The 14,097-nt window shown below is 41.3% G+C and overlaps 1 protein-coding gene across 1 annotated transcript; it reads left to right on the top strand.

Annotated features, from left to right (window-relative positions):
- The first annotated feature begins 793 nt into the window (after positions 1–793).
- On the top strand, positions 794–12,766 carry rps28 (ribosomal protein S28). Its single transcript, XM_015975080.3, has 4 exons — positions 794–912; positions 1,192–1,239; positions 6,392–6,514; positions 12,665–12,766. Exons 1-3 carry the CDS (start codon positions 874–876, stop codon positions 6,512–6,514), a joined length of 210 nt encoding a protein of 69 aa, XP_015830566.1. The 5' UTR covers positions 794–873; the 3' UTR covers positions 12,665–12,766.
- Positions 12,767–14,097: the final 1,331 nt, after the last annotated feature.

Raw genomic sequence — 14,097 nt, 5'->3', positions numbered from 1 at the left:
TAGATGCAACTATCTCTAATTACCAATCCCTCCTAAAGCCAAGAAAGTTCATTTTAAAACTATAAACAGTATTTATCCTTGCAAAGATTTCTTGCAGACTAAATTTAATATTGGAGAGAACGATTGTGCCTTTTGCACTTCTAATATAGAAACTGAGAAACATTTATTTTTCACATGCATCCTAAATTTTCTGGGATAGTTTTCACTCGTGGGTAAAAGCATTATAATTTCATTATATGCTCCTTATCTTTTTCTGACATCAAGTATGGTATTAGTTTGGAAAATAAAATCCAGCAATTCACTGTCAATAATTTGATTATTTTCGCCAAATTCTTTATACACAAATGTAAATTTGGCAATATCAAACCGATCTTTATTGTTTTTTTGAAAGAACTTGCATCCTTAATGGATTCTCTTAAATTATGTAGTTCCAAGAAAGCCATTTGGCTCTATAACAATTTGGTGAATGTTTCCTTTACCCCTAATAATGTTGTTTGATGTAATTTTTTTGTTTGTTATGATTTCTGCAGGTTGATATTGAGCTAGGTTAATGTTATTGTTTCTGTTTGTACACCTGCTTTTTTGTCATGCTCAGAATTCGACTGTAAATCCCGATTCTTATGTAAGCCTGTAAGCTTCATTGGTTAAATAAAACGTGTTTAAAAAACTACTCGTTAGTGCCTACCGGAAACGGAAGCATTCCAAATATATTTTGTTTTTAACATAATTATTTATTTTTATCTACATATTTATTATTTTAGCTGACCTGTAATTTTATTAAGAATCACCAAATTGAGTTAAACACTAACGTAACGGTAACTATATATTCCGTTCACGCAACACGTGACTTCCTTTCCGGTCTGACCTGACAACATGGACGCCAGCCGCGTGCAGCCGATCAAGCTCGCAAGAGTAAGAAAACACGTTAGACTCGCAAATGAATGACTGCTAGTTAAGTGTAATGTTGCCGTGATAAATGCTATTTAGAATGGCCACGAACGTGGAAAGTTAACATGGCGAATTAGCCTTAAATTGAAGTTGTGTCCTCTGCTCTGGCTCTCCGTAATGGAGGCCTGCCGTGCTACCGCTGTTAGCTAGCCGCTCGCAGTTTGCGCTTTTGACGATGTCGTTGACAAATGTGATCATAAAACTAACTTTGTTGTTTTTATTTTGACCTGCTTTTACTTACAGGTCACTAAGGTGCTTGGAAGAACTGGTTCCCAGGGACAATGTACACAGGTACGTTAGCAGCGCGTCAGGTTGCTAGTCGTGCTAAGTTCTGCCTGCGTCCAGATTTAGTTCGGAGTCGCTCGTGACTATCACGATAACCGGGCCGCCGGGTTTGATTATGTTCTAAAACGGGTGTAATCCCGCTCCCCTTTTCAGAACAATCGCAGCTTTCAGTGTCCGGTTGGACGTAAGTGTTTCTATTAAAGCTTGTAAGAAGAGCAGCTCAACAGAAACAGCTGCATTACTGATGAGGGTGCTTGAAATCCTTAAATGCTTGAATTTCAATAACGTGTTTTCAACTACTAAAAGGTGCTTTGTTTAAGTCCTTAAATTCTTGATCAAACTGTACAGTTTTGTATTTTAGATCAATATTTTTAGATAAAAAACTTGATATTTATGTTAACGTCAATAACTAGAAAACGATCGTCAGTATTTAATGAACAAGGCTCAGAAAACGTTGCTGCTTTTTCATCACCCTCCTTCTGCTCTCCACCTGTTCCACCTTCCTCAGGATCCACTGATTTCCCTCTTTCCTATTCACTCCCTCTCTTTACATTTTTTAATCACAATTGTCTATTTTATCATTTTAAAGAAATTTTAATCATTTTCTAAATTCTTTTATATATTTGTTTTTGTGATGCGCCTCGTGATTTTTATCTTGAGAGGCGCTATAGAAATGATCTTCAGAGTGGTTCAGCTCGTTTCTGTAACAGTGGGGTGTGTGAACGGGCTCCACCCAGTATAGACCCACTGCTGGACTGGCAGCATCCTTTGGGTTTGCAATGCAGCAGACCTAACCTGGGGTTCTTGCCGGGTGTCAGAGCTCTGGTTTTAGACTAAAATCCAGCGGGACCTTCTGGAATAAAGTATGTAATAAAATCAAGATGGGAGTAAAGCCGGGTCCCAACAAATGGTAAATGTATTTTTCAGTGATACATTTTGGTACTTTCCTATTTAAAAAGGCCCTGTAATGAGCCGCAAAGCACCGCCCACCACTGCAGCGAGTCGTCAGAAGTGGGCTACTCTGAAACTTTTTATTTTACAAACACTTGAGTTTGCAGACTAATAAAATACCGATAAAGTTTGGGCCTCATCTTGTGAAATTCAACAGCAACAAATCTAAAAGTAACATCTGTTCAGATTTGTGTCACTACACATAAGAGCATTTTTTAAAGCACCTCATTGTTCATGACATCTATTGTAGCTGAAACATGACCCACTTGTCCTGAGCATGGTTTACTATGAAAATAAAGACATGAACAGCTAATTTTTACTAGCAAAAATGCAAAGGCTAAAAACACATTGGTTCTAGTATAATTCATTTTATTAATGAGTCTGCAGATGGAGAGAGGGATAGAATCAAGTATTTCAGTACTTGGCAGGAGATGGACTTATATCTTGAGTTGTGTGTGTGTGTACATATACATATATATGTATATGTAGGGCTGCTCGATTATGGCAAAAACAATCACGATTATGGTGACTGAAATTGAGATCTCGATTATTTAAGACAATTTTTCTATTTATGTTGATTTTATTTGTTTTCAGTCATAAAACTGCTCAGGGCACAATCAGGACAAAAATAAGAAACAAGATGATCACTAAAATAACTCCTGATTCCCAGTATAAAAAGACCAATATACGTACAACTCATAGTCTATGACCCAAGGGCTGTAGACCTTGGTTTAACTTCTGTAAGTCTAACCAGTACAGACCCAAATACCAATATCTGGCAAATACTGACAGCAAGAATTATACAGTGGCATTTATAACAAATAAACACAAATAAATTGATGTTCACAAAATGTTGCATAACATTGAGTCGTGTCAAGGTGCTGTAGGAGCGTGCACTAGCACCGTGTCCTCAGAGAGATTAGTTATTATTTATCAGCGTGAGGAACTTATTTCTACCTTATTTATAAACTATTTATTTACAAGTCGTCCATCAGTTAATGTAATAAATGTCCCAACCACAGCTACACCCCCCAACCCGGTCTCACAGCAATCGGGGCAAGCTGCACGTGTTTAGCGCGCCGCACGCGCACAGTTAGCCGGTTTTAGCGGCTCAGGAGTCCGCAGGTGCGGTGTGTGTGTCACTCACTCTGGTTAATCCAACAGGAAGCCGGCTCTGAGAGCTGTTTCTTTAGCGACCAGCCAGACTATGAAAAAAAATGCTACTTGTATAGTCCAGAAAATACGGTAGTTACTAGAGAACCAATCAACTGGCAGAGCTGCTGGTGAAGGTGTGAGCGTGCTGAACGTGTTAACTACGTGACTCGACTTGAACAAAGTAGAATCCAGCTGCTGTTTATAGAAACTAAATCCATCAGCAGGGCTTGAGGCCCAGGGCAGAGTTTTAGACCTCACACCAAACCACATCCAGACCTGTTAGTAGTTTCTTTACACCAGTCTCAAAATTCAGCTTTCTGTTCAGACATCCAAACCTTAGAAATTAAATTAATATTTAAGTTAAAAACGATTAATATTGGTTCTTCATTAACCCTTTGAGACCTGCCATAGAACAAGTTCGCCATAACTTATATTTATGGTTTACATGCTTTGGTGCCATTTTTTTGAAATATTTCAACCTGCTGTACATCAATACTACCCTTACATTCAAAATTTATTAATATAAATGTTCATGGCAACTAAATGTTTTACTAAAAAATGCAATTATCCGTACAGAAATGTAGAATTGTTTTGTTTTTACATAGGGCTGCATGATATTAGGAAAACCTGCGATACTGGATAACAGTGATTAATATTGTGATGACAATATTACTTGCGATAAATAAAATCTTAACTCAGGAACAAAGTTAATAAAAAACTCATAAAAATGAGAAAAGCAAAAGATGTGAGGAAAGAGGAAATGAAAATGAACAAGAAAAGGCGATCAGTGGATCCCGGGAAAAGCAGAAAGAGCAGAACAAGGCTAACTCAGGTGTTTGCTAACCATCAAAATTAAGTGCCATCCACCTCGGGGGCGGGCATCTAACCTATGAGAACCCATCCATTTGGCCAAATGGGTGAAGATTATGTTTAGTAAACATTTGAGCTGACATCCATTGTGATATTTATCTGTTCTGTGATATGAATATTGTGCATGCTGATATCGCGATATATTTACGATATATTGTGCAGCCCTATTTTTACACATACTTCTCATTTTAAAGAAATGCCACACCTTTATCCCTCAAAACTGTTTATGAAAACAGTTGCACACAATCCTATGAAGTCTCCTCTTCTGTCCTCCGTGCTCAAAGGGAAATTCTCCGACTCCCACACAGGAAAACATAACGTATTAAACTGGAGCTGATATGTTATTCACAAATGTTAAGAAAGAGGTTGATGGTTCCGTAAAATTAGCAATAAGCTAGCATTCAGCTAGCATTATCGATACGCTGCCGGTTATTGGCTGTTTTTACAGCTAATTTTTCTTTCACCCAGCTAAGCATTTCCTATTTGTCTTTTAAAGTAACCCTAAAGTAAACACTGGGAGCCATAGCAGCCATGGCGTTGTGGGTGGGCTACTGGGCCTGAGCCGGTTCCGGTTTTTGACACGTCACAAATGTTGTCTTATAAAACATGTTTAAACTGTTCTGTTCAGTTCATTTTTTTCCCTCATTTACAGTGAAGGAGATAACAGCGCATGACTCTGATGTTAAACAAGTTTAATTTTTTCTTTGCAACAATCTTCACAAGAAAGCAAAACCGTTAAATGGCCGGATATTTCCCGTATTTGACTGAGAAACCACAAGGCTTGGTCGTTACGAACACAGACGAATGCAAATGAGCTAACATTTTCATCGTTACGCACATCGCAGAGGTTGCTAAATCAATCAAGCGCAGCTCGCTGTTCGGCGTATGCGGGAGAATTCCGCTGACTGAAGCGAGTGTTTTCCAAACCTGGTCTCAGAGAGACTTGTCACTCAGAAAATGTTTCTGATGATGAAAGTTTGGCTGAATAGCGCTTGTCCCTGTCTCCAATGGGGCGACGCATCCATGAGCCTGTCTGAGGAAAAGTCCAGAACCTCATATCCTCTTCAGCTCAGAAAGCTCTTCTAGAGACATTTGATTACACACAAGCAGGTTACCTGTACACCAGGTTGGGCCTGTTTAGGGTCACAGCAGAAGGACGGAGTGCCTTTGGACCACGGGTTAAATGTTCAGTGAAATTATTTAATTAACGTTCTGGACACACTGGTCAGGTTGTTTAGACTAGTGCTTGAAGTGCAAAGCACACAAACTGCGTTATGAGGCAGAGGAACAAATTTGTTATATTTCAAGTCTTCATTATTTTTGTTATGATTTTAAAAGATGACAATCTTGACCTTTTAAAATTTGCATACAGACAAAAAAGTGCTGGAAAATAAAATAATTTTAATTAAATATTCTTTAGTAGTTCAATAAATGTTCATCACAGAAAGCTGCATCAAATTGATGACAGAGCTGCATGTGGCTCGCCAACCAATGACCTAGCCTTTTAGATGCAGTTGGGGCAAGGGAGAGCCATCTTTACCGACTGTACACTCCACCTGCCTCTACTCCCCCACTTGTCCAGATCTAGGCTAACATCAGATTTTAACCGTAGACCCTATCAAATAAAAATGTTTTAAGCCTAGTCTTAAAAGTAGACAAAGTGTCTGCCTCACGGACTAAAGCTGGGAGCTGGTTCCACAGGAGAGGAGCCTCATAACTAAAAGATCTGCCTCCCATCCTATTTTTAGATATTCTGGGAACCACCAGTAGACCTGCAGTCTGAGAGCGAAGTGCTCGGTTAGGAACATATGGAACAATCAGATCACTGATGTATGATGGACCTTGATTATTAAGAGCTTTATATGTGAGAAGGAGGATCTTAAAATCTATTCTGAATTTAACAGGTAGCCAATGTAGGGAAGCTAAGACAGGAGAGATATGATCTCTCTTTTTAATTCTCATCAGAACTCTAGCGTTTTAGACTATACATTCCACACTACTAAATGGGTAAAAGTGTGTATGAGGCGTGCTGGTATCATATCTGATTGATATCGGTATCAGTCAACACTGATGGCTGCGAAATCAGTCATGTATCGGAAGTGAGAAAGTTGTGCATCGGGACATCCCTAGACTAAATCCGTTCCATCACATAAAATTTGGTGTTTTTGTGTTTGACCTCCAGGTCCGTGTTGAGTTCATGGACGACAGCAACCGCTCCATCATCAGGAACGTGAAGGGCCCAGTCAGAGAAGGAGATGTGCTGACACTTCTGGAGTCTGAAAGAGAAGCCAGGAGGCTGCGATAGGTGAGGGACGCAACCCTAATCCTCTACTACAGGCTGTTTTCCTGTTCCAACACAGTTGAGTCACCTGTGCAGCAGCTCATCAAGTACAGCGAGTCCAGCTTTTCCAGTTTAACTAGTTTCAATATTATCCACTGGGGGGAAATACTTAAGAGGATTTTTTAAGACGCCACTGACGGTAGAAAAAATAAATGAATTTGTCAGAACCAGTGACACGCACTGGGGTGAAGCCAGCCTCCACTCACTGATGCACAGTAAAGTGAGCCCTCACTCGATTTTGCTAGGCGTGCGCATTCACAGCTTTACGGTGAAAGGTTGGGCCACTGTTTTTCAAAATAAAAGCCCATCTCAGAAACGTATTTTCTGATTAAAGAAAAAATACTTAAAAAATGGAATTCAAAAGTTACCAAATCATTGATATATCTATATTTGAACAGATATTTAAATATACATTACAAATGGTGGAAATGCCTGAAAACAATATTACACTCATTTTTAAATGTTTGAGTCCTTCGTGATTTACTTTATTACAGTTGGACGACCTCTCGTTATTCCTGTGAAACTCCATTCAACAGCTTGTTTTTAAATCATAAATTATGCATCCAAAAACCTATACATATTACACACAATATGTTTTAAGAACATCCTAAAATTGTCTTATTCCAGCTTCTGGTGTGGAAGGTGAAGAGTAGTCCACCACTAGTTCCACTACAGGAAGTGTCATCTACATCTGATGTGGAATTTCAAAATTAACACACTTTGACAATGGTTGGAACTCATTAATTCAGTGTTTTTTTTTTGGGGGGGGGGGGGGGTCGTCAGTAGAAATTTAAAATATTTAGTGCAGACTAGGGTTGTCACGGTATGAAAATGTAACCTCACGGTTATTGTGACCAAAATTATCACGGTTTTCGGTATTATCGCGGTATTTTTTAAACGGTGTTGCATATGTTCAGAAAGCATTGATAGTCCTGTTCTACACAAACTGAAATAGTTCTGAAAAGGTTTAACAGTGTTTATTAAACCTAAAATAACACAAAGCCTTAGCAAAAGTGCAACTTTTCACAAGTAAAGGAACAAATAGCTTCTTTTTCTGGAACATGTTACAGTAGTCAGTGCAGGTTTAAATGATACAAATCCAAACATTCAAAACATAAACAATATGTAAACAAATCAAAGAAACACCACTTGTTTTCTCATATACTTGTTTTCTTCATTATCAAAATGAAAATCTAAAACTCCAGTCCACACTTGACTTGAGCGCTGTACAAGTCAACCTTAAAAAATATGTATTTAAAACAAATAGCCACTTTAAACAAATGACTAAAATAACTACTACACTATGTAATCAAATCCAAATGTTCAAGTATAAATGGCATTGAATAAGTAAACAAACCAATGACAAGGAACTAATTGTATATTTCTCTTCATCATCAACAAATAAGATGCTTCATCCAGCAACAGGGTGTCCGTGACACGGTTTAAATGCTGCCAGAGGACGCTGCGGCTGCAGTATATAGTGACTCGTTGCATTCTCCCTCAACCAAAAGTCCTCACGTCATGCATTTAAGCTAAAATGCTAATGTTAGCTTACCTTGCACTGGCTGTAGAGACGTGGGTGATGGTCACGCAGATGTGCCATTAGATTCGAAGTGTTGCTGCCTTTTGCAGACACTTGTTTCTGCACGTTCTGCAAACGGGATAGCCGTCTTCTATTAACTGTCCCTCAGCATTTTTCAGAAATCCAAAATATGCCCATACTTCCGATTTAGTCCTCTTTGAGGGCTGATGGATGTCCTGGGCGCTGCCGTCTCCTCCTTCGGCCGTTATTTCAGCTTCAAAGTTTTGGTGCCGTTGCAAACTAAAAAGTGCGTGTGCGCGGGAACTTCAGCAGAAGCGACGGTGGCTGGTAAGGGTCACCGCCCCGAAACCGCGGCCACGGTAAACCCACCGAGATAATTTAATTTTTTAAAAACTGGACGGTTATTTTTATTGTCAACTTTTTTACCGGGGTTTACCGCTATACCGGTTACCGTGACAACCCTAGTGCAGACTCAAAATGGCCATCTCGCTCCTCAACAAATCTTAATGGAAGTTTCCTCTTTCTAGAAAATTTCCTGATTTTTACCATTATTTACAAAAACAAATCTAATATCTAGACCCATTGCATGGTATTGTTTACAACCAGTTAACTGCGCATATCCACCCTAGCTGGAGGCCAAGAACCCCATCTCCAGCCATTATCTAGAGCCATAGCTCAGTGATTTAGGCTAACAAATGAAACCTAGGGATTTATATTTCACTACTTTAGATTATCTAACACATCCTTGTGCAGATAAACACCTCACCTTCCTTAGCTTATCTGGGTAACGGGCAGCATTCCAAGTATGGCCTCCCAGGCAATCCTCTCCCCAGCCAAGTCTGCCAGCTCCTCAGCTGGGATACCCAGGCTTTTCCTGGCCAACCTAGAAATGTATTGCCCCCAGGTTGTCCTGGGTCTACCTGGGGGCCTCATGCTAGCAGAACATGCCAAAAACAACTCCCAAAGGAGGCCTCCTGACCAGAAGCCTGAACCACCTTAACTGCCTTCTTTTGCTGCGGAGGAGCAGCGGCCTCTCTCAGAGCCCCTCCCAGATGTCCAAGTTCCTTACCCTATCCCTAAGACTGACCTCGGCCATCCTGGGAAGGAAACTAATTTTGTCCGCTTGTATCCACCATCTTCTTTGTCATTGCCCGAAGCTCATGACCATAGGTGAGGATTGGGACGTAGATCAATCGGTAAATTGAGAGCCTCGCTTTCTGGCTCATCTCCATCAGTTTGCCAGAACCTCTTTGGAGCCAATCAATAGTCTTTTCCCATGGCCTCTCCAAAGTCCTCCCACGGCCAAGATTTTGTCTCAAACTGCCACTGCTGCACCCCACTTAGCCATCCGGTATCTGTCTGCTGCTTCTGGAGACCCACAGACCAGCCATGCCTTGCAGACCTCCTTCAGCCTGATGGCTCCTCAAACCTCTGGTGTCCACCACTGGGTACGTGGGTTACCGCCACACCTGGCACCGCCCACCTTGCAACCACAGCTAGCAACAGCCGCCTCAACAGTTGCAGAGTGGAACAAGGCTCATTCAAACTTGATGTGTCCCGCTGCTCTTGGGACGTGGTCAAAGCTTTGCCGGGGGTGGGAATTGAAGACCATCTTGACCAGTTCTTCTGCCAGGCATTCCCAGCAAACCCTGACTATACGTTTGGCTCTGCCAGGTCTGCGCAGCATCAGATTCAGCTCACCTCCAGGTGGTGATCAGTTGGCAGCTCTGGTCCTCACCCGAGTGTCCAAAACGTACGGCTCAGGTTAGGTGATGTGACTACGAAGTCAATCGACTTGCATCCTAGGCTGCTCTTGTACCAAGTACACCAATGGGCATCCTTGTGTTCGAACATGATATTCGTTCTAGCCAAACTGCGACTTGCACAGAAGTCAAATAACAAAACACCCCTCTGGTTAAAAGTGGGTGGGCCTTTCCTCCCAACCACGCCCCTCCAGGTCATGCTGTCATTGCACACATAAGTGTTTAAGTCCCCCAGAGGAACAATGGAGTCCCCAGTCGAAGCACCATCTAGCACTTGATCCAGGCACTCCAAAAAACAGGATGGGTACTCAGAAGTGCTATTGGGTGCATAAGCACAAACAGTCAGGACCTGTTCCCCCAGCCGAAAGCACAGGAAAGTTACCCTCTTGTCCCCTTTGGTAAACCCCAACAAACAGGCAGTGAGTCTTTAGGCTAGCAAAAAGCCCACCCCAGCCCTCCGCCTCTCACCTGGATAAACTCCAGTGGAGGAGTGTCGAACCCCTCTCCAGGACTGAGGTTCTAGAGCCAATGCTTTGTGTTAAAGCGAGTCCATCTAGCCGGTACCGCTCAACCTGTTCTACAAGCTCCAGCTCCTTTCCTGCCAGAGAGGTTACGTTCCATGTTTCAATAGCCAGTTTTCTTGTCCAGGAATAAGATCGCTAAAGCTCCTGCCTCTGTCTGCTACCTGATCCACACTGCACCAGACCCTTCCATGTAGGGCTGCTCGATTATGGCAAAAATAATAATCACGATTATGGTGACTGAAATTGAGATCACGATTATTTAGGACGATAATTCTATTTATGTTTTTGTTTTTATTCAGTCATAAAACTGCTCAGGGCACAATCAGGACAAAAATAAACAAGAAACAAGATGATCACTAAAATAACTCCTGATTCCCAGTATAAAAAGACCAGTAAACTTATAGCTCATAGTCTATGACCCAAGGGCCATATACCTTGGTTTAACTCATTTAAGTCTAACCAGTACAGACCCAAATACCAATATCTTGCAAATACTGACAGCAAGAATTATACAGTGGCATTTACAACAAATAAACGCAAATAAATTCATGTTCACAAAATGTTGCATAGCATTTATTGAGTCGTGTCAAGGTGCTGTAGGAGAGTGCACTAGCACCGTGTCCTCAGAGAGATTAGTTATTATTTATCAGCGTGAAGAACTTATTTCTACCTTATTTATAAACTATTTATTTACAAGTCCATCAGTTAATGTAATAATTGTCCCAACCACAGCTGCACCCCCCACCCCCAACCCGGTCTCACAGCAATCGGGGCAAGCTGCACGTGTGTTTAGCATGCCGCACGCGCACATTTAGCTGTATTTAGTGGCTCAGGAGTCCGCAGGTGCGGTGTGTGTGTCACTCACTCTGGTTACTCTACCAGGGAGCCGGCTCCGAGAGCCGTTTCTTTAGCGACCGACACATCACTACATCATTCCCTTTCCTAATGTCCTGAAGAACGGTCCGGAGCACAGGCTGAGTGTTTAGCTAACCTGCAGGAAATGTCGACGACAGTTATCCAGAAAGTAGCTAAGGGTTACCAGAGATGTTTCTGAGGTGTTCGCTAGGTACTTTTAAGATTTAAAAAGTCAAGAAGGGGGTCTGAAAATCTGCTAGAAATAGCGTCAAAGTCAATTAGTTGGCAACACTGTGGAGGAGCGCTTCATTTGCAACTCAGGGCAGCGCAAGCGGGAGGAGCAAATAATCGGCTTGTTTTGTTTTTTATAATCGTTCAAAACTCAGATCGTAATCGTGATTAAAATTCGATTAATTGAGCGGCCCTACTTCCATGTCCCTCCTGCAGGTAGTGGGTCCACAGTTGGATAAGCCCATGTATCCGGTTCAGGCTGGGCCTCATGGGCAAAAGCCTGACCACCAGGCGCTTGCCCACGGGCCCCAACCCCAGGCCTGGCTCCAGGGTAGGACTCCAGTAACCCTTAGGACCGGCTATCCAAACTCTGATTTAGTGTTCATTAAAGGTCTTCTGAACTGCTCTGTCTTCGTGCAGATGAACAAAAAAAACCATCTCAAAACTAACAATGTGGCTTTGAGATGTAATGGCTTGATTGTAATAGTAATCTGATATTAGTTTAGAATAATCCAGAACAGGTTTGAAAAGTGTGGGTGTTGTAGTTTTTGAGCTAGAGCAGATTAAAGGAAAAAAATTAGGTGTAATAGCCCTTTAGCCATTTCCACCTTCTGCCTCATCCTGTTATCCCAGCACCTGGTGTGGACGATGAGTACTACAACGCCTCTACTTCATATAAATGTATCCTCAAATTCTGATGTGGATTTTAAAGGTTCCCCCCTTGGATTCTTCCTAGAAAATCTGTGTCTAAAATCAAAGTAATTTCTGTAATTTGAATAATCTAATATGTAGTATAAGCTTACATAATGCATAAAACTTTTAAAATGCCATTAATTAGATTTGCCTAATAAACTGTTTTGAGGTTCTGTAAAAAAAAAAAGTGAAAGAACTTCTATGTAGCGCCTCAAGGTAAAAATCACAAGGTGCTTAATAAGAACAAAAGCAATTTTGTACAAATATAATAAAGTTAAAATAAAATTTTGATAAAAAAATGTAAGGAAAGGGGAAGATAAAGGAAGTCAGTGGGTCCTGGGATAAGCAACAAACTACAGATCTAAAAACTTGTTGTTTCTGGTTAAGAGGCAGTCCTGATTTATTATTGAGTTTATAAACGTTAGTTTCACACGAGGGAGAGAAAGGAGACTTTCCAGGAATTTGTCGGGTTACCTGCTTCTGAAACGGTTGTTTATCTTCACAGGTGCCACTGAAGCTGAGAAGCAGCCGATGCCACCAGTACCACCTGCTGTGGACTACATCACGTTTTCAGATGTTTTGAAATAAAGTTGGTTAAGAAGATGAATTTGTCTGTTCTTTGTCTTTGTTCTCAATTTCTGACCAGTTATTTTTATGATTTAAGGAAGCTAGGGCTGGGTACCACACTTGGCACCAGCTGAACTCTGTGATACCTACCAAAGACATTTTGACTTGTTAAAAGTTATCAAAGACCTCAGACACAACCACTTAAAGGTTGTTTGACCTAATGTGGAGAAATATGTTAAAAATTCATAATATTAATGTGTGAATATACTGAAACCATTATTGAATTAAACAAATGGTGTAATAAGATCTGGAATAACAGGATTAAACATTCAACTCATTACTGGAGAGCATTCCACATTATTAAAACACTTTAGAATCAACAAAGCGCTAGGCTGGTTTAAATCCTACCTGTCTGATAGATTTCATGTTAGAAACGTACATGACGAATCTTTACAAGAAGGGACACAGCAGACTGCACTTCTTGAGGACGCTTAGGTCCTTCAATGTCTGTAGCAAGATGCTGCAGTCAGATCTTCTACAAGTCTGTTGGGGTAGCAGCATCAGAAGCAGGGACCTGAAAAGGCTCAACAGCCTAATAACAAAGGCTGGTTCTGTTCTGGGGACGACTGTGGAACCGCTGGAGGAGATCATGCAAAGAAGGATTCTCCAGAGAATCAAGAACATGATGGACAACCCTGAGCATTCTCTTCACAAGACTGTCCGACAACGGAAGAGTGTCTTCAGTCAGAGGCTTCTTCAGTTTGGCTGCAACACTGACCGCTACTGGAGATCCTTCCTGCCAACAGCCATTGTAATATACAACAACTCTTTGATGACTTGATTATTATTATTATTCTGAGCTACTACAGCAATCAGTTTCCCTCTGGGATTAATAAAGGATTTTTGAATTGAATCATGTTTTTCATTTTCTGCTTCCTGTTTGTTTGGTAACGATTCCACAAGTTTATTAACCTTTTTAAGTTATTTTCTTCACATATTGCCCCGCTCATTGTAAGCCCAGTCCCCCTCCATCGCTTTCTGTGTCCAAACTTGCCCAATGACAGTTCTGCTCTGATGCGGGTCTCCCTATGGCGCCTCCCCGGCCCTCAGATGTAACGTATTCCAGCCCACTAAGACTGAATGAATCACAGCAGGTTTGTTGGAGTAAAGTATACGCGTAATTTTTTTACACACCAGGTGTCCCAACATACAAGCAGGATCCACAATCATGACAGCTGGTAATAGGCTTCACCTCGTTGGCCATGTGGCAAGGTGGAGAAACGAGGGCCCGGGCGGGATTCGATCCCCAGACTCCCGGGTGAGAGTCATACGCTCTAACCAGTCAGCCAAAGGGACATCCCCTTAGCCAAA

This window comes from Nothobranchius furzeri, chromosome 11 (assembly GCF_043380555.1).
Source record: "Nothobranchius furzeri strain GRZ-AD chromosome 11, NfurGRZ-RIMD1, whole genome shotgun sequence".
NCBI lineage: Eukaryota > Metazoa > Chordata > Actinopteri > Cyprinodontiformes > Nothobranchiidae > Nothobranchius > Nothobranchius furzeri.
The sequence above is the reverse complement of the archived record's forward strand: the minus strand, read 5'-3'. Positions and strand labels throughout refer to the sequence as shown.